Here is a 25,447-nt window from a genome sequence, read left to right on the forward strand (position 1 = left end):
ATATAAAATGTGAGTCCAGGGTCTAAAATTGGGGTCAGAGCAGGGGCGTAACCACAGGGGTGGCAATTGCAACCGGGCTCCATGCTCCAGGGCCTGTGCGGCTCCCCTGTACACCTGGATAGGAGGAGGGGGGGGGGGGGCAGCATGTAGAGAAATCACTGTCCTCCTTTTTCCTCCTGTAGCTGCAGGAGGAAAATGGAGGAGATTGGTTCCTCTGTATGCTGCCCCCGCCACTCCTCCTATCCACTTCACTTGTGTTCTACTGTCTCTGGGCCCCTGTGTGCTCCCCTGCCCCCCCCCCCCCCCACTGTGCTGCCCCCCCCCCCCCACTGTCCTGCCCCCGCCACTCCCCCTATCCAGTTCACTTATGTTCTACTATCTCTGGGCCCCTGTGTGCTCCCCTGGTTCCCCCCCCCCACTGTGCTGCCCCCCCCCCACTGTGCTCCCCTCGTCCCCCCACCCCCACCCCACTGTGCTCCCTCTCCTCTCCTGCCGGATGCTGCGGGGGATGTGTCACAAAAGAGAACCAGGAAGGGGTCAGTAAATATGTAATTTACCAGCTCCTTCCTTTTCTGAATGGACAGAGTCATAGTCAGTCACATTGTAAAAAAATAAAATAAAATGAAGTGATAAAAAATAATACAATAAAAAATAAATAAAAACTACTGACACCAGGGGGTGAACTTCCAGGATCGCAAAGGTCACACTTGGGACCGGGCCCTGGCATTCCACCACCGTGGGGAGGCCCCAAGATGGCAGGAAGGGGGCCCACTGCAGAAATTGTGAAAGGGTCCCACTGCGGGACTGCAATAAAGGGCCCCAGGATCAGTAGGATGAGCCCCAGGCTTGAAGGGAAGGACCCCGGCCAGGGATCTGGGGGGACCCTTCATGGTTTCTTTCTTCGGTGCACAAAGATTTCACACAATCTTCTCTCACATCGTCATTATGGGGGATTGTTTGTAGAAATTTGAGGAAAATAATGAATTTAACCACTTGCCGACCGCCGTAAGTATATTTACTATGGCGGTCAGCCCCTCCTGGGCAAAGTGACGTAGTACTACGTCGTTCGCCCAGGAGCCTGTAGGGGGCGAGCGCGTGCCCACTCCCGCCCCCACTCTTTCCCTGACATCCCCGTGCGAGTGACCGGCGGCTCCGATGTCCTCCAGTCACTGGCGATCTCCCGCTGGAGAGGGAGAAAAGCAGGCGGATGATGTAAACAAAGCCATCTGTCATTCTCCCTGGTGTAACTGCAGAGATCATATGGTCCTGCTATGTAGGATCGTATGTCTCTGTGGTTACATCACAAGTCACACCCCTTCACAGTTAGAATCACGCCCCTAGGGACACACTTAACCCCTGGATCGCTAATAAAGTTAACCCCTTCCCTGCCAGTGTCATTAGTACAGTGACAGTGCATATGTATAGCACTGATTACTGTAGAAAAGTCACTGGTAACCCCAAAAGTGTCAAAAATGTCAGTCAAGGGTCCGATCTGTCCGCCGCAATGTCGCAGTCCCGCAAAAAAAATCGCAGATCGCCGCCATTACTCGTTAAAAAAAAAAAAATGACATAAATCTTTCCCGTAGTTAGTAGACGCAATAACTTTTGTGCAAACCAATCAAAATACGCTTATTGTGATTTTTTTTTTTTACCAAACATATGTAGCAGAATACAAATTGGCCTAAAATGTTAAAAAAATTTAGATTTTTACATTTTTTTGGGGAATTTCATATAAAATAATTTAAAAAATATTGTTATTTTTTTCCAAAATTGTCGCTATCTTTTTGTTTTTAGCGCAAAAAGTAAAAATCGCAGAGGTGATCAAATACCACCAAAAGAAAGCTCTGTTTGTGGGGAAAAAAAGGACGTCAATTTTATTTGGGTACAGCGTCGCACGACCGCGCATTTGTCCGCTAAAGTAATGCAGTGCCGAATCGCAAAATAGGCCCTGGTCATTGAGCAGCCAAATCCTCCGGGGCTGAAGTGGTTAATCCATGTTGGAATGTGGCTGTAACATAAGAATATGTGGAAGAAGTGAAGCGCTGTGAATATTTCCTGGATGCGCTTCACTGGCGTCTTTATATAAGATAATGGAGCAAACATGAAATTGGAAGAGATTGGTTCCTTTTTCCTCAGGTCGGTGACCCATCGGACAGGAAAAACGAGGCGCTGATTTCCCAACACAGAGACACATCTGCAGTTCTGCAAAAAAGCTTCGCAACTTTCCGCCCTCACATGACTGCGACATTTCAGGAAGTTATCGCAACTTTATATTCACTTCTTCCTCATTTCTGTGACATTTTATCTTCTGCTCAGGACTGCAAAAATGTAAAAATCTCCGTCAATCGTGGAAAAATTAACGACTAAACCCCCATCATACATCAGATCCGCTTCCGAATTTCTGCTTTGGCCCTTTATTTGGCGATAACTCTCATTAACCACTTCTGGACCGGAAGATTTACCCCCCTTAATGACCAGGCCATATTTTGCGATTCGGCACTGCGTTATTTTAACTGACAATTGCGCGGTTGTGCGATGCTGTACACAAATAAAATTGATGTCATTCTTTTCCCCACAAACAGAGATTTCTTTTGGTGGTATTTGATCACCTGTGCGATTTTTTTTTTTTTTTTTTTTTTTTTTTTACTTTTTTGCGCTATAAACAAAAAAATAGCGACAATTTTGAAAAAATAACAATATTTTTCAAATTTTTTTTATATGAAATTCCCCCCCAAAAAAATTTGAAATTCAAAATTTAACATTTTTGGCCAATTTGTTTTCTGCTACATATTTTTGGTAAAAAAAATAAATCACAATAAGCGTATTTTGATTGGATTGCGCAAAAGTTATTGCGTTTACTAACTAAGGGAAAGATTTTTGTCATTTTTATTGTTTTTTTTTTTTTTTAACTAGTAATGGCGGTGATCTGCGATTTTTTTTTTTTGCGGGACTGCGACATTGCGGCGGACAGATCGGACCCCTAACTGACATTTTTGACACTTTTGGGGTTACCAGTGACATCACTACAGTAATCAGTGCTATACATATGCACTGTTACTGTACTAATGACACTGGCAGGGAAGGGGTAACTTTATTGGTGATGCAGGGGTTAAGTGTGTACCTAGGGGCGTGATTCTAACTGTAAAGGGGCGTGGCTTGTGATGTAACCACAGAGACATACGATCCTACATAGCAGGACCATATGATCTCTGCAGTTACACCAGGGAGAATGACAGGCGGCTTTGTTTACATCATCCGCCTGCCTTTCTCCCTCTCCAGCGGGAGATCGCCAGTGACCGGAGGACATCGGAGCCGCCGGTCACTTGCGCAGGGAAGTCCCTGAACGAGTCATTCCTCAAGTGACTTTGTTGTTGACTCTGAACTTTTTTACCCTTTGAGACAAATATGATGTTAGGCGTCCCATATATGCAGGATAATCCGAAATTGGCTGAGGACCTTCCTAATCAGGGATCTCCAAACAAACCAACCCCAGCAGAGGACACGGCTCCCCAAATCATCACTGACTGTGGAAAATGTTGCATTTCATTTAGAAATGAAGATCCCAGAGTCTGGAGGAGGAGTGGAGAGGCACAGAATCCAAGTTGCATGAGGTCCAGTGTGAAGTTTTCACAGTCAGTGATGATTTGGGGAGCCGTGTCATCTGCTGGTGTCGGTCCACCAATGTCAGTGCAGCCCTCTAGCAGAGGTAATTGGAGTTTATTAGGGTTAAAAGAGGTTAAATAAGAATATATTAAAAAAATAAATAAATAAATAACTTGTAAGATTTCTTTAACTGATTTTACATCACATTGTATCAAAGAGCCTCATCCTGAGTTATGTCATTTATACGGTTTGTGTAATAATAAATAAAACATTTGTAGTGATTTGGAGGTGGTTTATTATTATTGTCTCCAGAATCGTGTCCAGTAATGTTCTTCTATTCCTCCCTTTCCCTTCATATAAACCGTCCCTCTGCCCCCCGGTCCCTCTGCCCCCCGGTCCCTCTGCCCCCCGGTCCCTCTGCCCCCGGTCCCTCTGCCTCCCATTCCTTTACCCCCGGTCCCTCTGCCCCCCCGTTCCTTTGCCCCCGGTCCCTCTGCCCTCGGTCCCTCTGCCTCCTGTTCCTTTCCCCCGGTCCCTCTGCCCCCCGTTCCTTTGCCCCCCGTCCCTCTGCCCCCGTTCCTTTGCCCCCGGTCCCTCTGCCCCCCGTTCCTTTGCCCCCGGTCCCTCTGCCCCCCTCTCCCCTCTGCCCCCTTTGCAGCTTGTACTGCTGCCCATTTTCCAGGAAAATAATTAGCTGGGTTTGTCAAAGCTTTCTGCCCACGCATGTCAGTATTTCCTCAGTCACAGTGATTCATCCTCCCGAGCTCACGTCTGGCAGCGCACTGGGCTGGCCCCCCCCCCCCCCCCTTGCACGGGATTACGGGCGCCTGAAGCCAGATGTGAGAGATGACAGCAAAGTCTGAGGAATAACTCAAGGAAATCACAGAGTTCAGCTTCAGATATTGTTTGTGAATGTTCTGCAGTCTGCAGGGGGCGCTCAACTCTTCTTCTCACATTTTCCTTTATCTAATTTGCTCCTTTGTTGTAAGTGTAATAGGATTCCCAGCTGTTGTGCTGGATATGGGTCCCCCTGGGCCACCGGGTGCAACAAAACAAAAGTACCCCTGTGCATGTTCCTCCAAGTGTGAGCACTGCGACAAGGACCGGTCCGGTATCTTTGGGTTTTTTAGGTTTATTTGAGAACTTGGATGGGGGAAGGGATGAGTGGGATTCTCCTTTGGCTGAACTATGCACAATTTTCTGGGGACAACTGAAAAACGCTTCTTGGCGCTGACCTGACGCTGGCTAAATTCCGGTCATCGCCGGCTGATGTTGGTTAACTCCAAACTGACCTCGGACTGCTCTCTCACATAAAGAAGTCCTTTCATTAGCTCCCTTAAAGCGGAGTTCCACCCTGGATTTTTTTTTTTTTTTTTTAATACCCCCGGGACAGTCAGGGTTGGTGCATTCCACAATGGCTAGCCTCGGATCTGTCCCGGGTTGCACTTACCTGTTAGGACAAATACTTACCTTGCAAACGTCTTGTCCAGCGCTGCCATCTCAGATGTGGGCAGCTTGAAGCCAGCGAGATCCTCTTCCGCCTTCTGTGGTCCCACGATGCTCTGCGCCAGCCCCAACGTCACTTCCGGGTCGCGCGCGTCATCCCTCCACAGCTTCTGGGCATGCCCAGAAGCTGTTTAGAAGGGGATGACGCGCGCGACCCGGAACTGACGTCGGGGCCGGTGCAGGCGCAATGATTCCTGGGAGCGATGACGTTCAGCTCCCAGGAATCATTGCAGAGCCAGGAAGTGACGACGGGCCGCGGCCGAGGAAGGAGGAAGAAGGAAGTAAGGTAAGTATATTTTCTTCGCTACGAGGTAAGTAAAAAAAAAAAAAAATATGCTATTATCCATTTCTTTTTCAGGTGACCCGGAGCGAGAAGATGGAGGTAAGTATAAAAATAGGGTGGAACTCCACTTTAAGCACCCCTTGCTGAGGTGTCTACTTGTGGTGCTGCTACTAAACACTTCAGGGCTTCACACACCGGCACCCTCTTCCTCTCCCTTATCTTCAGGGCCCTCACCTGCACCCCCTTCCTCTCACTTATCTTCAGGGCTTCACACCGGCACCCCCTTCCTCTCCCTTATCTTCAGGGCTTTACACCGGCGCCCTCTTCCTCTCACTTATCTTCAGGGCCCGCACCGGCGCCCTCTTCCTCTCCCTTATCTTCAGGGCCCGCACCGGCACCCTCTTCCTCTCCCTTATCTTCAGGGCTTTACACCAGCACCCCCTTCCTCTCACTTATCTTCAGGGCCCGCACCGGAGCCCTCTTCCTCTCCCTTATCTTCAGGGCCCGCACCGGCACCCCCCTCCTCTCACTTATCTTCAGGGCTTCACACCGGCACCCCCTTCCTCTCCCTTATCTTCAGGGCTTCACACCGGCACCCCCTTCCTCTCCCTTATCTTCAGGGCCCGCACCGGCACCCCCTTCCTCTCACTTATCTTCAGGGCTTTACACCGGCACCCCCTTCCTCTCCCTTATCTTCAGGGCTTTACACCAGCACCCCCTTCCTCTCACTTATCTTCAGGGCCCGCACCGGCGCCCTCTTCCTCTCCCTTATCTTCAGGGCCCGCACCGGCACCCTCTTCCTCTCCCTTATCTTCAGGGCTTTACACCAGCACCCCCTTCCTCTCACTTATCTTCAGGGCCCGCACCGGCACCCTCTTCCTCTCCCTTATCTTCAGGGCTTTACACCAGCACCCCCTTCCTCTCACTTATCTTCAGGGCCCGCACCGGCGCCCTCTTCCTCTCCCTTATCTTCAGGGCCCTCACCGGCGCCCTCTTCCTCTCACTTATCTTCAGGGCCCTCACCGGCACCCCCTTCCTCTCACTTATCTTCAGGGCCCTCACCGGCACCCCCTTCCTCTCACTTATCTTCAGGGCCCGCACCGGCACCCCCTTCCTCTCACTTATCTTCAGGGCTTTACACCGGCACCCTCTTCCTTTCCCTTATCTTCAGGGCTTTACACCGGCACCCCCTTCCTCTCATTTATCTTCAGGGCTTTACAACGGCACCCCCTTCCTCTCACTTATCTTCAGGGCTTTACACCGGCACCCTCTTCCTCTCCCTTATCTTCAGGGCCCGCACCGGCACCCCCTTCCTCTCACTTATCTTCAGGGCTTTACAACAGCACCCTCTTCCTTTCCCTTATCTTCAGGGCTTCACACCGGCACCCCCTTCCTCTCCCTTATCTTCAGGGCTTTACACCGGCACCCTCTTCCTCTCCCTTATCTTCAGGGCTTTACAACGGCACCCTCTTCCTCTCCCTTATCTTCAGGGCCCGCACCGGCACCCCCCTCCTCTCACTTATCTTCAGGGCTTTACAACAGCACCCTCTTCCTTTCCCTTATCTTCAGGGCTTCACACCGGCACCCCCTTCCTCTCCCTTATCTTCAGGGCTTTACACCGGCACCCTCTTCCTCTCCCTTATCTTCAGGGCTTTACAACAGCACCCTCTTCCTTTCCCTTATCTTCAGGGCTTCACACCGGCACCCCCTTCCTCTCCCTTATCTTCAGGGCTTTACACCGGCACCCCCTTCCTCTCCCTTATCTTCAGGGCTTCACACCGGCACCCCCTTCCTCTCACTTATCTTCAGGGCTTTACACCGGCACCCTCTTCCTCTCCCTTATCTTCAGGGCTTCACACCGGCACCCTCTTCCTCTCCCTTATCTTCAGGGCTTTACACCGGCACCCTCTTCCTCTCCCTTATCTTCAGGGCTTTACAACGGCACCCTCTTCCTCTCCCTTATCTTCAGGGCCCGCACCGGCACCCCCCTCCTCTCACTTATCTTCAGGGCTTCACACCGGCACCCCCTTCCTCTCCCTTATCTTCAGGGCTTCACACCGGCACCCCCTTCCTCTCCCTTATCTTCAGGGCCCGCACCGGCACCCCCTTCCTCTCACTTATCTTCAGGGCTTTACACCGGCACCCCCTTCCTCTCCCTTATCTTCAGGGCTTCACACCGGCACCCCCTTCCTCTCACTTATCTTCAGGGCTTTACACCGGCACCCCCTTCCTCTCCCTTATCTTCAGGGCTTTACATCGGCACCCCCTTCCTCTCCCTTATCTTCAGGGCTTTACACCGACACCCTCTTCCTCTCACTTATCTTCAGGGCTTTACACCGGCACCCCCTTCCTCTCACTTATCTTCAGGGCTTTACACCGGCACCCCCTTCCTCTCCCTTATCTTCAGGGCTTTACACCGGCACCCCCTTCCTCTCCCTTATCTTCAGGGCTTTACATCGGCACCCCCTTCCTCTCCCTTATCTTCAGGGCTTTACACCGACACCCTCTTCCTCTCCCTTATCTTCAGGGCTTTACACCGGCACCATCTTCCTCTCCCTTATCTTCAGGGCTTCACACCGGCACCCACTTCCTCTCACTTATCTTCAGGGCTTTACACCGGCACCCCCTTCCTCTCCCTTATCTTCAGGGCTTTACACCGGCACCCCCTTCCTCTCACTTATCTTCAGGGCTTTACACCGACACCCTCTTCCTCTCCCTTATCTTCAGGGCTTTACACCGGCACCATCTTCCTCTCCCTTATCTTCAGGGCTTTACACCGGCACCCTCTTCCTCTCCCTTATCTTCAGGGCTTTACACCGACACCCTCTTCCTCTCCCTTATCTTCAGGGCTTTACACCGACACCCTCTTCCTCTCCCTTATCTTCAGGGCTTTACACCGACACCCCCTTCCTCTCCCTTATCTTCAGGGCTTTACACCGGCACCCTCTTCCTCTCCCTTATCTTCAGGGCTTTACACCGGCACCCTCTTCCTCTCCCTTATCTTCAGGGCTTTACACCGGCACCCTCTTCCTCTCACTTATCTTCAGGGCTTCACACCGGCACCCCCTTCCTCTCACTTATCTTCAGGGCTTTACACCGGCACCCCCTTCCTCTCACTTATCTTCAGGGCTTCACACCGGCACCCCCTTCCTCTCACTTATCTTCAGGGCTTTACACCGGCACCCTCTTCCTTTCCCTTATCTTCAGGGCTTTACACCGGCACCCCCTTCCTCTCCCTTATCTTCAGGGCTTTACACCGGCACCCTCTTCCTCTCCCTTATCTTCAGGGCCCGCACCGGCACCCTCTTCCTCTCCCTTATCTTCAGGGCCCGCACCGGCACCCTCTTCCTCTCCCTTATCTTCAGGGCTTTACACCGGCACCCTCTTCCTCTCCCTTATCTTCAGGGCTTTACATCGGCACCCCCTTCCTCTCCCTTATCTTCAGTGCTTTACACCGACACCCTCTTCCTCTCCCTTATCTTCAGGGCTTTACACCGGCACCCTCTTCCTCTCCCTTATCTTCAGGGCCCGCACCGGCACCCTCTTCCTCTCCCTTATCTTCAGGGCTTTACACCGGCACCCTCTTCCTCTCCCTTATCTTCAGGGCTTTACATCGGCACCCCCTTCCTCTCCCTTATCTTCAGGGCTTTACACCGACACCCTCTTCCTCTCCCTTATCTTCAGGGCTTTACACCGGCACCATCTTCCTCTCCCTTATCTTCAGGGCTTCACACCGGCACCCCCTTCCTCTCACTTATCTTCAGGGCTTTACACCGGCACCCCCTTCCTCTCCCTTATCTTCAGGGCTTTACACCGGCACCCCCTTCCTCTCACTTATCTTCAGGGCTTTACACCGACACCCTCTTCCTCTCCCTTATCTTCAGGGCTTTACACCGGCACCATCTTCCTCTCCCTTATCTTCAGGGCTTTACACCGACACCCTCTTCCTCTCCCTTATCTTCAGGGCTTTACACCGACACCCTCTTCCTCTCCCTTATCTTCAGGGCTTTACACCGGCACCCTCTTCCTCTCCCTTATCTTCAGGGCTTTACACCGGCACCCTCTTCCTCTCCCTTATCTTCAGGGCTTTACACCGGCACCCTCTTCCTCTCACTTATCTTCAGGGCTTTACACCGGCACCCTCTTCCTTTCCCTTATCTTCAGGGCTTTACACCGGCACCCCCTTCCTCTCCCTTATCTTCAGGGCTTCACACCGGCACCCCCTTCCTCTCACTTATCTTCAGGGCTTCACACCGGCACCCTCTTCCTTTCCCTTATCTTCAGGGCTTTACACCGGCACCCCCTTCCTCTCCCTTATCTTCAGGGCTTCACACCGGCACCCCCTTCCTCTCACTTATCTTCAGGGCTTTACACCAGCACCCTCTTCCTCTCCCTTATCTTCAGGGCCCGCACCGGCACCCTCTTCCTCTCCCTTATCTTCAGGGCCCGCACCGGCACCCTCTTCCTCTCCCTTATCTTCAGGGCTTTACACCGGCACCCTCTTCCTCTCACTTATCTTCAGGGCTTTACACCGGCACCCTCTTCCTTTCCCTTATCTTCAGGGCTTTACACCGGCACCCCCTTCCTCTCCCTTATCTTCAGGGCTTCACACCGGCACCCCCTTCCTCTCACTTATCTTCAGGGCTTTACACCGGCACCCTCTTCCTCTCCCTTATCTTCAGGGCCCGCACCGGCACCCTCTTCCTCTCCCTTATCTTCAGGGCCCGCACCGGCACCCTCTTCCTCTCCCTTATCTTCAGGGCCCGCACCGGCACCCCCTTCCTCTCACTTATCTTCAGGGCTTCACACCGGCACCCCCTTCCTCTCACTTATCTTCAGGGCCCGCACCGGCACCCTCTTCCTCTCCCTTATCTTCAGGGCCCTCACCGACACCCTCTTCCTCTCACTTATCTTCAGGGCCCGCACCGGCACCCTCTTCCTCTCCCTTATCTTCAGGGCTTTACACCGGCACCCCCTTCCTCTCACTTATCTTCAGGGCCCGCACCGGCACCCTCTTCCTCTCCCTTATCTTCAGGGCCCTCACCGACACCCTCTTCCTCTCACTTATCTTCAGGGCCCTCACCGGCACCCCCTTCCTCTCCCTTATCTTCAGGGCCCTCACCTGCACCCCCTTCCTCTCACTTATCTTCAGGGCCCTCACCTGCACCCCCTTCCTCTCACTTATCTTCAGGGCCCGCACCGGCACCCCCTTTCTCTCACTTATCTTCAGGGCCCGCACCGGCACCCTCTTCCTCTCCCTTATCTTCAGGGCCCTCACCGGCACCCCCTTCCTCTCACTTATCTTCAGGGCCCGCACCGGCACCCTCTTCCTCTCCCTTATCTTCAGGGCCCTCACCGGCGCCCTCTTCCTCTCACTTATCTTCAGGGCCCTCACCGGCACCCCCTTCCTCTCACTTATCTTCAGGGCCCTCACCGGCACCCCCTTCCTCTCACTTATCTTCAGGGCCCGCACCGGCACCCTCTTCCTCTCCCTTATCTTCAGGGCCCGCACCGGCACCCCCTTCCTCTCCCTTATCTTCAGGGCTTTACACCGGCACCCCCTTCCTCTCATTTATCTTCAGGGCTTTACACCGGCACCCCCTTCCTCTCATTTATCTTCAGGGCTTTACACCGGCTCCCCCTTCCTCTCACTTATCTTCAGGGCTTTACACCGGCACCCTCTTCCTTTCCCTTATCTTCAGGGCTTCACACCGGCACCCCCTTCCTCTCACTTATCTTCAGGGCTTTACACCGGCACCCCCTTCCTCTCACTTATCTTCAGGGCTTTACACCGGCACCCTCTTCCTCTCCCTTATCTTCAGGGCCCGCACCGGCACCCCCTTCCTCTCCCTTATCTTCAGGGCCCGCACCGGCACCCTTTTCCTCTCCCTTATCTTCAGGGCCCACACCGGCACCCTCTTCCTCTCCCTTATCTTCAGGGCCCGCACCGGCACCCTCTTCCTCTCCCTTATCTTCAGGGCCCGCACCGGCACCCTTTTCCTCTCCCTTATCTTCAGGGCCCGCACCGGCACCCTCTTCCTCTCCCTTATCTTCAGGGCCCGCACCGGCACCCCCTTCCTCTCACTTATCTTCAGGGCTTCACACCGGCACCCCCTTCCTCTCACTTATCTTCAGGGCTTTACACCGGCACCCCCTTCCTCTCACTTATCTTCAGGGCTTCACACCGGCACCCTCTTCCTCTCACTTATCTTCAGGGCTTCACACCGGCACCCTCTTCCTCTCACTTATCTTCAGGGCCCTCACCGGCACCCCCTTCCTCTCCCTTATCTTCAGGGCTTTACACCGGCACCCCCTTCCTCTCCCTTATCTTCCGGGCCCGCACCGGCACCCCCTTCCTCTCCCTTATCTTCAGGGCTTTACACCGGCACCCTCTTCCTCTCACTTATCTTCAGGGCTTTACACCGGCACCCCCTTCCTCTCACTTATCTTCAGGGCTTTACACCGGCACCCCCTTCCTCTCCCTTATCTTCAGGGCTTTACACCGGCACCCCCTTCCTCTCACTTATCTTCAGGGCTTTACACCGGCACCCCCTTCCTCTCACTTATCTTCAGGGCTTTACACCGGCACCCCCTTCCTCTCACTTATCTTCAGGGCTTTACACCGGCACCCTCTTCCTCTCCCTTATCTTCAGGGCTCGCACCGGCACCCCCTTCCTCTCCCTTATCTTCAGGGCTTTACACCGGCACCCTCTTCCTCTCACTTATCTTCAGGGCTTTACACCGGCACCCTCTTCCTCTCACTTATCTTCAGGACTTAGACACTGGCACCCCCTTTCTCTAAACCTTCTCCACAGGTTAGCTGGCTCCCAGATCCCTCTGAACAGCTGGTGTGGTTCTCATCTCCTAGGCAGACCCCTGGGCAGTTTCAAGTACTCACCACACTGTTTTTCCCCGAAACTTCTACCCAGCAGCTCCACTCTGTCCACAACACTCTGGATCCCTTCTCTGCAGCTCAGCTCAACCTCCGGTCCTCTAGGCCGACTGCCCAGGACACTCTCACTTGCACTGACAGGAGGAGAGACAGCCGTCACCCTCCTCCTGGGACTCTGCTTCCCGCCAAAGACACCCTGTCACATGCTCCCCTCAGACTTATACCCCATCCCAGGATGCATTGCGGCAGAATCTGCCCTCTGGGATAGATACAAGCCCTGGTGTACTATTGGCTAGGTTTCCTCCACTGTCCAATGAGAGCCCTCATTGGACATAGTGGGGAGACTCCCCAGACACCCTGGGTAACACATGGCAGCCTTACTAAATAATCAGCCCCCTGATAAGCAGGCAGGGCCAACCATATGCTTCTTCCTAGCACCCACCTAGGAGGGTGCTACATAAGAAGGCTTCTTGTGTTCAGGGATCAGCAGATGGATGGGGGGGGGGGGGGGTCCTCCATTATTGGACAGACTGTAACGCCCTCCGAGTCTTCTTTCTGGCAATGTGGCTGCCGGCATTTCCAGGTTTCACCTGTCCTGGTTGATCCCTGCCTACATAGTGATGCCACCTGTGGTTTAGTATTTGGGTGTGTTGCTACTCCTAAGCTGAACCCCCCCCCCTCCCACCCCCCCAAATTTCCAGAGTCCTATCTTCATCCTCATGCCCAGAAAGTGAAGGTAAGTATCTCCAACATAAAACAGACAACCAGTGTAGCACAGACCCGAGACCGGGCTGGCTGTTTGATCCCGGGGTTCCACTCCCTCATAGGCACACGGCAGCCAGGCACACGGTATTTGCTGCAATAACCACATGTCTATCTCAGCACTTTTACCTCCTTCCTGACCCCTTGCCCCCCCCCCCCCCATTCCGGGCACTTTCACCCCCTTCCTGCCCAGGCCAATTTTCAGCTTTCAGCGCTGTTACACTTTGAATGACAATTGCGCGGTCATGCTACACTGCACCCATAGGACATTTTTATCATTTTTTTCACACAAATAGAGTTTTCTTTTGGTGGTATTTAATCACCGCTGGGGGGTTTTATTTTTTCACTAAATAAATACAAAAAAAAACATTTTTCATTGTTTGTTAAAAAGTTTTGCAAATAAGTAACTTTTCTCCTTTACTGATGTGCGCTGGTGAGGCTGCACTGATGGGCACTGATAGGGGTTGGCTCGGTAGCGGGTGTGGGTGACCCCCTGGGTGGGTTCGTTACACAGAGAGACAGCCGAGGAGTAGTTAAAAACAACGGTCTATGGTTTATTCTTCCAATTTGCTGGAAACAAGTGCAAGCATCCAAACAGCATAAATCAAACAAACATAAAATAAACCCTGGCCACTTGGGGCGTCTACCTTCACAACACAGGAACCTACCTATGGAGTCTGTCCCAACCTACTGCTGGGCAGACACTGCTGGTCATACAGCAGAAAACCAATAGTCTATTTGTTTTCCTTTCACACAGAAAAAGTCAACACCACCTCACCTTCAGAAGTCTCTCAGCTCACTGCTCTCCTTAACGCACAAAGCCTCAGGAGGCAGCAATCAGTAGTCATCCTCTGGATAACTTATAGAGGCCTTAATTGCCTCATTCTGAATAGCTGAAGCTTTCCAACGTCCCAAACCTTTCTGGCTACCTCCGTAGCCGACACCTGATAGTAATTGGTGAATTGTCTAAACAAGGCAGAAATGTATCTCCCGTCTGTGACAACACCCACAGATTTACCTGACTTCCTGTCACAGCACTGATAGGCTGCACTGATGAGGAGGCATTGATGAGGCTGTACTGATATGCAGCACTGTTAGGCAGCATTGGTGAGCACTGACAGGCAACACTAATCTTGTATGAAAACATGGATCTCACAAACTTGGCATAAATCACATAAATGTGTCTTTTCTCTTTGAAGGGAATCCGTCACATCCCCAAAAAGAGGAACTGCCGCCATTACCCACCCCAAGTCATTTACTGGCAAAGAAATTGCAGATGAATCAACAAACTCCCCCAATCTCCTCTTTGCACCCTTGTGTTCCCCAATTTCCTCTTTGCACCCTTGTGTTCCCCAATCTCCTCTTTGCACCCTTGTGTTCCCCAATCTCCTCTTTGCACCCTTGTGTTCCCCAATCTCCTCTTTGCCCCCTTGTGTTCCCCAATCTCCTATTTGCCCCCTTGTGTTCCCCAATCTCCTCTTTGCCCCCTTGTGTATCCCAATCTCCTCTTTGCCCCCTTGTGTTCCCCAATCTTCTTTTTGCACCCTTGTGTTCCCCAATCTCCTCTTTGCACCCTTGTGTTCCCCAATCTCCTCGTTGCACCCTTGTGTTCCCCAATCTCCTCGTTGCACCCTTGTATTCCCCAATCTCCTCTTTGCACCCTTGTGTTCCCCAATCTCCTCTTTGCACCCTTGTATTCCCCAATCTCCTCTTTGCACCCTTGTATTCCCCAATCTCCTCTTTGCACCCTTGTGTTCCCCAATCTTCTTTTTGCACCCTTGTGTTCCCCAATCTCCTCTTTGCACCCTTGTGTTCCCCAATCTCCTCTTTGCACCCTTGTGTTCCCCAATTATCTAAGCTCCCTGCAGCCAGGTACTGGCAGTTTCTTTGACTGATTCTCTTTTCTTACAATATGGAAGCTGTGCACATCATTTCTTACCCACGCATGCTTGCCTGGCTCTCTTTAGTGTAAAGGTTGCCATGACATTGTTGCCAAATGTTTCAGATCCAGTTCCACCCAGGGCCACCATTAGGGGTCACAGGCAGTACTCTTCTATCGGGCCTGATGGGGTCATTAGGGGGGCCCAGCAGGAGCTGCATATGGCCCCAGTGAGCCCTATCGGGTTAGCAGGCCTGCTCTTCTAAGGTGGGGGGCATGGTCTGGCGGGAGGTGGGGGGGGGGTACTGTGGTCCCAGAGGCTGCAGAACTGATCTACAGACTGAAGGGGAGAAGTAAGCAGACTTTTACCCCACCAACAACTGCATGAAGGTTCTCTGACAGCTGATCTGCTCGGGCTTTTCTGCTGAGGCCAGAAAATTGTTCAATACAGATAGGGGGGGGGAATGTCCGGCAGGTTGTACGGGCCCCTGATTTCTAATGGTGGCCCTGATTCAACAACAGAATGTTGATTAACGTCTCCTCTTCAGGATCTGTAATCTAGAAATTGTGGATGAGAAGCAATTAAGGCAATTAGAAATTTTGGAAGGTGCGGCATCAACAATATCAACCAATGAGAATGAGCCTTTCCATGGCCTGAATGAACGGAGCAGAGATGGCTATGAATGGTTAATTCATTCATTCTGCAGTCATAAAGGAAAAGCAGCGCCGGTTATCTCCTTCTGTGATTCTCCTACTTCTGGATTATAGAATCGCATTTCCCCAGAATCTGCAACTATTTCATTTTTCTAAATCCTTCCTCCTTCAGCAGCGCCGACCCCCGGATACAATTCTGGAAAAGTTCCATCGTGGTCCCCAATGGGTTCTTAACAAACTTCCTGCAGAACAACAATGGAGCCGATTTCCTTTCAACCTCTTCATCAGCTGGCCGATCGCCGCCACATTGTTTCATTTCCTAATGACGATGAATGGGAATAAAATCTCATTCTGCATAAGAAACCGGGTCCAGTTATTGTTATGTATCCATGGAAACACAAGGGATGTTATAATGTCCTAAATCCTAAATCCTTTACCCGCAGGTCGACTGACCACCAACTGACTGCCGGATATTCTCGATGGCCTACAAAAGTCAGCGAGGTAAGGAAGAATTCTGTCAAAACATTTTATTACATTCTTGATAAACTCATGCAATTTAATAACAACTGGAATACAGAAGTCCTAAAATGCAAGATCTGCTTATAACAAATATAAAAGAAGCATAACCATAGAAAATTACAAAATCAGTATAATAAAGCCTTGAGTGTTTATATATATATATATATATATATATATATATATATATATATATATGGTGTTAACGCTCGTAGAAAAGAGCCAGCATGACCATTAAAGCGGCAGTATCCCGCTTTTTGACACTTTTACCTACAGGTAAGCCTATAATAAGGTCTATAATAAGGATTACCTGTAGGTACAATTAATATCTCCTAAACCGGCACGGTTTAGGAGATATTTGCAGTGCATGCAGCCGCTCACGCGAGCGGCGCATGCACTCTGAAGGTCCGGGGGGACCTTCAGTTTTGCTTGCCGGGAGCTTGTCAAGAGAGGCTCAGACAGCGACTCTACTTCCGGGTGCTACTGGAGGAGTTTGTCCCAGAGTTGTCATTTTTTGTAGCCGGCCAGAGACAGAGTGTAGGAGTTCGGGAAGAGCGGTGTACAGAACTGTCCAGGGAAGAGACGGCTGTCATTAGCAGGTCACATCGGAGGAATCCCACATCAGATCCTGGGCAAATGTGCAATAAAACCAAGGGCTTTTATACAATCTAATTCCGGTGAGTGGGGAACCAAGAGGGCACCTTCACCTCACAAGCACCTTATTCACTTGGCACATTGGCACCTTTTCGGATCATCAATAAGGACTGTATTTCACCATTTATGCACTTTAAATCTTTCACCTGGAAATTATATTAATGCAAATTATATTTATTTATGCACTTTAAATTTTTCACTTGGAAATTATATTTATTAATTTTGAGTTTAATCATGCACTATATTTTATCTTTATAGAATATTTATGCACTTTAATGTAATTGATATATTTTATTAATATATATTGAATTTATATGATTGGTTTCATCTTAATTAATTTTTGTCACAAATTTGTTGCTAGCGCTGCATAAATTTGCTTTTATTCATTTATTCTAAGAATTTTCTTAGTGTTTGCAGCAGCTGCACACTTTTTTTACTGAATAATTTATTACTATTGTGTAGCGCGGGTTTAAATTTGTTTTTCCAAAAGGTGAGTATTGTTGCATTGGTCTGAAGAGGTTGACGCATTTCGATTTGCGCTTCTTCTGGACCTCAGATGTTTAAATACTCGCTCCTGTAATGCAAGACACCGTATAATCAGAGATGTGAATTGTGGAATGAACCGCATTGCCTCTGATGCAGCCGGCTGGACCAGAGAAACCAGTCAGCTCCCCAATTACCTCCCTAGCACCCCTGTGACCTCTCCTGTGAGCACTCCTGTGAGCTCTTCGTGACCTCTCCTGTGAGCACTCCTGTGAGCTCTCCTCTGAGCTCTCCTCTGAGCTCTCCTCTGAGTCTCCCCTGTGAGTCTCTCCTGTGGCCTCTCCTGTGAGTCTCCCCTGTGGTCTCCCCTGTGGCCTCTCCTGTGAGCTCTCCTGTGAGTCTCCCCTGTGGCCTCTCCTGTGAGTCTCCCCTGTGGCCTCTCCTGTGGCCTGCACTGGGGCCACCATTGTGATTGGTGGGTGGCAAAGTATTGAGACCTGCTTTGGATTAATGGATTCTTAATCACCATTGCTGCCATACTTCACAGGTTCAGGGCTACGACTGGACAACATTCATGGTGCGATATGGCAGAAATATTTACTGTGTTAGGAAGAAGTGTCTGATAGACATGTGCGAATCCTTTCCGTCCGAATGTAAATTCAGACAAATTGTTTGTTATCATGAAATAGTAATGAATATTCGGATGCATCTGAATCGCCGAATGAAATAGTAATGGGGGGGCGGATGTAGATTAGGGGGCCGGATGCATGGGTGGGGGGGGGGCGGCGCCCTGCATGTAGATTAGGGGGCCGGATGCATGGATAGGGGGCGGCGCCCTGCATGTAGATTAGGGGGCCGGATGCATGGATGGGGGGCGGCGCCCTGCATGTAGATTAGGGGCCCAAATGCATGGATAGGGGGGCAGCGCCCTGCATATAGATCAGGGGGCCGGATGCATGGATGGGGGGCAGCGCCCTGCATGTAGATTAGGGGGCCGGATGCATGGATCGGGGGCAGCGCCCTGCATGTAGATTAGGGGCCCGGATGCATGGATCGGGGGGCAGAGCCCTGCATGTAGATTAGGGGGCCGGATGTATGGATAGGGGAGTGGCACCCTGCATGTAGATTAGGGGCCCGGATGCATGGATCGGGGGGGCAGCGCCCTGCATGTAGATTAGGGGGCCGGATGCATGGATGGGGGGGCAGCGCCCTGCATGTAGATTAGGGGGCCGGATGTATGGATAGGGGGGTGGCACCCTGCATGTAGATTAGGGGGCCGGGCGCATAGATAGGGGGCGGTACCCTGCATGTAGATTAGGGGGCTGGAGACATGGATAGGGGGCTGGCGCCCCCAATGAACGGGCCGCCCCAGCTAATATTTGTAACTTCCAATATAAATCTTCTATTTATGCGCTCTACAATCTGCTATAAGATTTGGATACGTTGGGGAAGAGATGGAACTCTTCTCATTGCAGTCTGGTGTCCACATTCATCGATTTCCCCTCCCTTCCTGTATAATGGACAGTGAGAGCAAATCTCCAATGGGACACAAGCATCAGGAAAATGTCCCAGCCCTTCGAGACTCTATGGGGGGTGATTTACTAATAGAAAATAGACTGTGCAGTTCCTCCAGAGCTTAGTAAATGAGCTCACAGGAGAGCACATAGGGGTGCTCACAGGAGAGGTCACAGGAGAGGTCACAGGAGAGGTCACAGGAGAGGTCACAGGGGTGGTCACAGGAGAGGTCACAGGGGGGAGCTCACAGGGGTGGTCACAGGGGTGGTCACAGGGGTGGTCACAGGAGAGGTCACAGGAGAGGTCACAGGGGTGGTCACAGGAGAGCACACCGTGAAGCACAAAGGGGTGCACACAGGAGAGCTCACAGGGGTGCTCACAGGAGAGGTCACAGGGGTGCTCACATGGGTCCTCACAGGAGAGCTCACAGGGGTGCTCACATGAGAGCTCACAGGAGAGCACACAGGAGAGCTCACAGGGGTGCTCACAGGAGAGCTCACAGGAGTGCTCACAGGAGAGCTCACAGGGGTGCTCACAGGAGAGCTCACAGGGGTGCTCACAGGAGAGGTCACAGGAGAGCTCACAGGGGTGCTCACAGGAGAGCTCACAGGGGTGCTCACAGGAGAGCTCACAGGGGTGCTCACAGGAGAGCTCACAGGGGTGCTCACAGGAGAGCTCACAGGGGTGCTCACAGGAGAGGTCACAGGGGTGGTAACAGGAGAGGTCACAGGGGTGGTCACAGGAGAGCACACAGGGGAGCTCACAGGGGTGCACACAGGGGAGCTCACAGGGGTGCTCACAGGAGAGGTCACAGGGGTGCTCACAGGAGAGGTCACAGGAGAGGTCACAGGAGAGGTCACAGGGGTGCTCACAGGAGAGGTCACAGGGGAGCTCACAGGAGAGGTCACAGGGGTGCTCACAGGGGTGCTCACAGGGGTGCTCACAGGAGAGGTCACAGGGGTGGTCACAGGGGTGCTCACAGGGGTGCTCACAGTAGAGGTCACAGGAGAGGTCACAGGGGTGCTCACAGGAGAGGTCACAGGGGTGCTCACAGGAGAGCTCACAGGAGAGCACACAGGGGTGCTCACAGGAGAGGTCACAGGAGAGGTCACAGGGGTGCTCACAGGAGTGTAGACTGTGCAGTTCCTCCAGAGCTTAGTAAATGAGGTAACACTTCATTTTGCAAAGAATATCCAATCACATGCAAGGAGAAATAAATCCATATGATTGGATGATGGAGGTCAGCAGAGCTTCTCCTCATTTACTAAGCTCTGGAGGAACTGCACTTGCAGAGTTCTCAGGCTATTTGTCTTTATTAAATCCCCCCCCCCTCCAAAGAAAAAGAAAACCGTTTAGCAGCAGAAGAGTCGGTCCATGCAGGGTCCTAGCTCCCTGTGTGCTCGGTGTTCCACCTTATGGATTATTATACTCTGCCAAATATAAAGTGGGCGGGATCGCTCCAAATATAAAGTGGGCGGGATCGCTCCAAATATAAAGTGGGCGGGATCGCTCCAAATATAAAGTGGGCGGGATCGCTCCAAATATAAAGTGGGCGGGATCGCTCCAAATATAAAGTGGGCGGGATCGCTCCAAATATAAAGTAGGCGGGATCGCTCCAAATATAAAGTGGGCGGGATCGCTCCAAATATAAAGTGGGCGGGATCGCTCCAAATATAAAGTGGGCGGGATCGCTCCAAATATAAAGTGGGCGGGATCGCGCCAAATATAAAGTGGGTGGGATCGCTCCAAATATAAAGTGGGCGGGATCACGCCAAATGTAAAGTGGGCTCCAAATATAAAGTGGGTGGGATAGCTCCAAAGATAAAGTGGGCGGGATCGCTCCAAATATAAAGTGGGCGGGATCGCTCCAAATATAAAGTGGGCGGGATCACGCCAAATGTAAAGTGGGCTCCAAATATAAAGTGGGTGGGATAACTCCAAATATAAAGTGGGCAGGATCGCTCCAAATATAAAGTGGGCGGGATCGCTCCAAATATAAAGTGGGCAGGATCACTCTAAATATAAAGTGGGCTCCAAATATAAAGTGGGTGGGATCACTCCAAATATAAAGTGGGCGGGATCGTGCCAAATATAAAGTGGGCGGGATTGCACCAAATATAAAGTGGGCGGGATCGCACCAAATATAAAGTGGGCAGGATCCAGGAACCATGGAAAGGAGAAATACCACCAGGATGGACCACCAATCAGAGCTTCTCTAGGACGACTTATTGTGATGTCTTTCTGTATATAACGCTTTGTTTCTTCTTACAGGCCTGGGTGCTCCACACATTGTCCCAAACCAACCTGACCGAGAGGTGAGGACCCTCCCCCTCCCCTCCTCTTCCCCTCCCCTCCTCTTCCTCTCTCTCCTCTTCCCCTCTCTCTCCTCTTCCCCTCTCTCTCCTCTTCCCCTCTCTCTCCTCTTCCCCTCTCTCTCCTCTTCCCTTCTCTCTCCTCTTTCTTCTCTCTCCTCTTTCCCCTCTCTCCTCTTTCCCCTCTCTCCTCTTTCCTCTCTCTCCTCTTCCCCTCTCCTCTTTCCCCTCTCCTCTTTCCTCTCTCACCTCTTTCCTCTCTCGCCTCTTTCCTCTCTCGCCTCTTTCCTCTCTCCTCTTCCCCTCTCTCCTCTTCCCCTCTCTCTCCTCTTCCCCTCTCTCTCCTCTTCCCCTCTCTCTCCTCTTCCCCTCTCTCTCCTCTTCCCCTCTATCTCCTCTTTCCCTCTCTCTCCTCTTCCCCCCTCTCTCTCCTCTTCCCCCCTCTCTCTCCTCTTCCCCCCTCTCTCTCCTCTTCCCCCCTCTCTCTCCTCTTCCCCCCTCTCTCTCCTCTTCCCCTCTCTCTCTCCTCTTCCCCTCTCGCCTCTCGCCTCTTCCCCTCTCGCCTCTCGCCTCTTTCCCTCTCGCCTCTTTCCCTCTCGCCTCTTTCCCTCTCGCCTCTTTCCCTCTCGCCTCTTTCCCTCTCGCCTCTTTCCCTCTCGCCTCTTTCCCTCTCGCCTCTTTCCCTCTCGCCTCTTTCCCTCTCGCCTCTTTCCCTCTCGCCTCTTTCCCTCTCGCCTCTTTCCCTCTCGCCTCTTTCCCTCTCGCCTCTTCCCCTCTCGCCTCTTCCCCTCTCTCCTCTTCCCCTCTCTCCTTTCCTCTTTGATTTACCCCTTTCCTGACCAGGGCCTCTTTCCTCTTCCCCTCTCTCTCCTCTTCCCCTCTCTCGCCTCTTTCCTCTCTCGCCTCTTTCCTCTCTCGCCTCTTTCCTCTCTCGCCTCTTTCCTCTCTCGCCTCTTTCCTCTCTCTCCTCTTCCCTCTCTCTCCTCTTCCCTCTCTCGCCTCTTTCCTCTCTCGCCTCTTTCCTCTCTCTCCTCTTTCCTCTCTCTCCTCTTCCCCTCTCTCTCCTCTTCCCCTCTCTCTCCTCTTTCCCCTCTCTCTCCTCTTTCCCCTCTCTCTCCTCTTTCCCCTCTCTCTCCTCTTTCCCCTCTCTCTCTCCTCTTTCCCCTCTCTCTCCTCTTTCCCCTCTCTCTCCTCTTCCCCTCCCTCTCTCCTCTTCCCCTCTCTCTCTCCTCTTCCCCTCTCTCTCTCCTCTTCCCCTCTCTCTCTCCTCTTCCCCTCTCTCTCTCCTCTTCCCCTCTCTCTCTCCTCTTACCCTCTCGCCTCTTTCCTCTCTCTCCTCTCGCCTCTTTCCCTCTCACCTCTTCCCCTCTCTCCTTTCCTCTTTGATTTACCCCCTTCCTGACCAGGGCCTCTTTCCTCTTCCCCTCTCTCTCCTCTTCCCCTCTCTCTCCTCTTCCCCTCTCTCGCCTCTTTCCTCTCTCGCCTCTTTCCTCTCTCTCCTCTTTCCTCTCTCTCCTCTTTCCTCTCTCTCCTCTTTCCTCTCTCTCCTCTTTCCTCTCTCACCTCTTTCCTCTCTCACCTCTTTCCTCTCTCTCCTCTTTCCTCTCTCTCCTCTTTCCTCTCTCTCCTCTTTCCTCTCTCTCCTCTTTCCTCTCTCTCCTCTTTCCTCTCTCTCCTCTTTCCTCTCTCTCCTCTTTCCTCTCTCTCCTCTTTCCTCTCTCTCCTCTTTCCTCTCTCGCCTCTTTCCTCTCTCTCCCCTCTCGCCTCTTTCCTCTCTCTCCCCTCTCGCCTCTTTCCTCTCTCTCCCCTCTCGCCTCTTTCCTCTCTCTCCCCTCTCGCCTCTTTCCTCTCTCTCCCCTCTCGCCTCTTTCCTCTCTCTCCCCTCTCGCCTCTTTCCTCTCTCTCCCCTCTCGCCTCTTTCCTCTCTCTCCCCTCTTTTCCTCTCTCTCGCCTCTTTTCCTCTCTCTCGCCTCTTTTCCTCTCTCTCGCCTCTTTTCCTCTCTCTCGCCTCTTTTCCTCTTTCCTCTTTGATTTACCCCCTTCCTGACAAGGGCCTCTTTCCTCTTCCCCCCCTCTCTCCTCTTTCCTCTCTCGCCTCTTTCCTCTCTCGCCTCTTTCCTCTCTCGCCTCTTTCCTCTCTCTCCTCTTTCCTCTCTCTCCTCTTTCCTCTCTCTCCTCTTCCCCTCTCTCTCCTCTTCCCCTCTCCTCTTCCCTTCTCCTCTTCCCCTCGCCTCTTTCCTCTCTCTCCTCTTTCCTCTCTCTCCTCTTTCCTCTCTCTCCTCTTTCCTCTCTCTCCTCTTTCCTCTCTCTCCTCTTTCCTCTCTCTCCTCTTTCCTCTCTCTCCTCTTTCCTCTCCTCTTCCCCTCGCCTCTTTCCTCTCTCGCCTCTTTCCTCTCTCGCCTCTTTCCTCTCTCGCCTCTTTCCTCTCTCGCCTCTTTCCTCTCTCGCCTCTTTCCTCTCTCGCCTCTTTCCTCTCTCGCCTCTTCCCCTCGCCTCTTTCCTCTCTCGCCTCTTTCCTCTCTCTCCTCTTTCCTCTCTCTCCTCTTTCCTCTCTCTCCTCTTTCCTCTCTCTCCTCTTTCCTCTCTCTCCTCTTTCCTCTCTCTCCTCTTTCCTCTCTCGCCTCTTTCCTCTCTCGCCTCTTTCCTCTCTCGCCTCTTTCCTCTCTCGCCTCTTTCCTCTCTCTCCTCTTTCCTCTCTCTCCTCTTCCCCTCTCTCTCCTCTTTCCTCTCTCTCCTCTTTCCTCTCTCTCCTCTTTCCTCTCTCTCCTCTTTCCTCTCTCTCCTCTTTCCTCTCTCGCCTCTTTCCTCTCTCGCCTCTTTCCTCTCTCGCCTCTTTCCTCTCTCGCCTCTTTCCTCTCTCGCCTCTTTCCTCTCTCGCCTCTTTCCTCTCTCGCCTCTTTCCTCTCTCGCCTCTTTCCTCTCTCGCCTCTTTCCTCTCTCGCCTCTTTCCTCTCTCGCCTCTTTCCTCTCTCGCCTCTTCCCTCTCTCGCCTCTTTCCTCTCTCGCCTCTTTCCTCTCTCTCCTCTTTCCTCTCTCGCCTCTTTCCTCTCTCTCCTCTTTCCTCTCTCGCCTCTTTCCTCTCTCGCCTCTTTCCTCTCTCTCCTCTTCCCCTCTCTCTCCTCTTCCCTCTCTCTCCTCTTCCCTCTCTCTCCTCTTCCCCTCTCTCTCCTCTTCCCTCTCTCTCCTCTTCCCCTCTCTCTCCTCTTCCCCTCTCTCTCCTCTTCCCCTCTCTCTCCTCTTCCCCTCTCTCTCCTCTTTCCTCTCTCTCCTCTTTCCTCTCTCTCCTCTTTCCTCTCTCTCCTCTTTCCTCTCTCTCCTCTTTCCTCTCTCGCCTCTTCCCCCTCTCTCGCCTCTTCCCCCTCTCTCGCCTCTTCCCCCTCTCTCGCCTCTTCCCCTCTCTCCTCTTTCCTCTTTGATTTACCCCCTTCCTGACCAGGGCCATATTTTGCGATTCAGCACTGCGTGACTTTAACAGACAATTGTGCGGTCGTGCGACGCTGTACCCAAATAAAATTGACGTCCTTTTTTTCCCCACAAGCAGAGCTTTCTTTTGGTGGTATTTGATCACCGGTGCGATTTTTTTTTTTTTTTTTTTTTTTTTGTGCTATAATCAAAAAAATTGTGACAATTCAGAAAAAAAAATTTTTTTCACTTTCTGCTATAAAACATCTAATAAAAAAAAAAAATGTAAAAATGTAATTTTTTCATCATTTTAGGCCAATTTGTTTTCTGCTACATATTTTTGGTAAAAAAATCCCAATAAGTGTATTTTGATTGGTTTGCGCAAAAGTTATCGCAGCTACAAACTAGGGGAAAGATTTATATCTTTTTTATTTTTTTACGAGTAATGGCGGCGATCTGCGATTTTTTTAGTGGGACTGTGACATTGCGGCGGACAGATTGGACCCCTAACTGACATTTTTGGGGTTACCAGTGACATTACTACAGTAATCAGTGCTATACATATGCACTGTGACTGTACTAATGACACTGGCAGGAAAGGGGTTAATACCAGGGGCGATCAAAGGGTTAAATGTTTCTAGGAGGTGTTTTCTAACTGTGTGGGGGATGGACTGACTGAATGAACACAGAGATCTGTGTTCCTAAATAAGAGGATCACTGTGTTCATCACTGACAGAAGAGCAGAGTGAAGTGTTTCCATCGTCAGACCGCCATTTTGTCTCCATGGGGAGCGATCGCAGCCGCCGGTCCCGTAGATCGGCTTCCCTCGTTCCCTTCCACTCGCTGTCCCAGGAAGTGACGTACATTGACGTTGTTTTACAGGACAGAGCCGTTCTGCTGCAGTTCATGTACTGCTGGCGGTCAGGAAGTGGTTAAGGAGACATCACTACTCCAGTGACCTCCATCCATACAAAATACACAATCTG

The 25,447-nt window shown here is 51.7% G+C and overlaps 1 protein-coding gene across 1 annotated transcript in view; it reads left to right on the forward strand.

Annotated features, from left to right (window-relative positions):
- SCNN1A (sodium channel epithelial 1 subunit alpha) overlaps positions 1–25,447 on the forward strand; it is a 185,626-nt gene that overhangs the window by 132,695 nt on the left and 27,484 nt on the right. Inside the window, exons 10-11 of the mRNA XM_082269159.1 lie at positions 16,023–16,080; positions 21,019–21,062. Of these exons, the coding sequence (XP_082125285.1) occupies positions 16,023–16,080; positions 21,019–21,062 (102 nt within the window). The remainder of the gene's footprint in view (positions 1–16,022; positions 16,081–21,018; positions 21,063–25,447) is intronic.

This window comes from Pelophylax lessonae, assembly GCF_965119305.1.
Source record: "Pelophylax lessonae genome assembly, chromosome: 9".
Classification (NCBI taxonomy): Eukaryota; Metazoa; Chordata; class Amphibia; order Anura; family Ranidae; genus Pelophylax; species Pelophylax lessonae.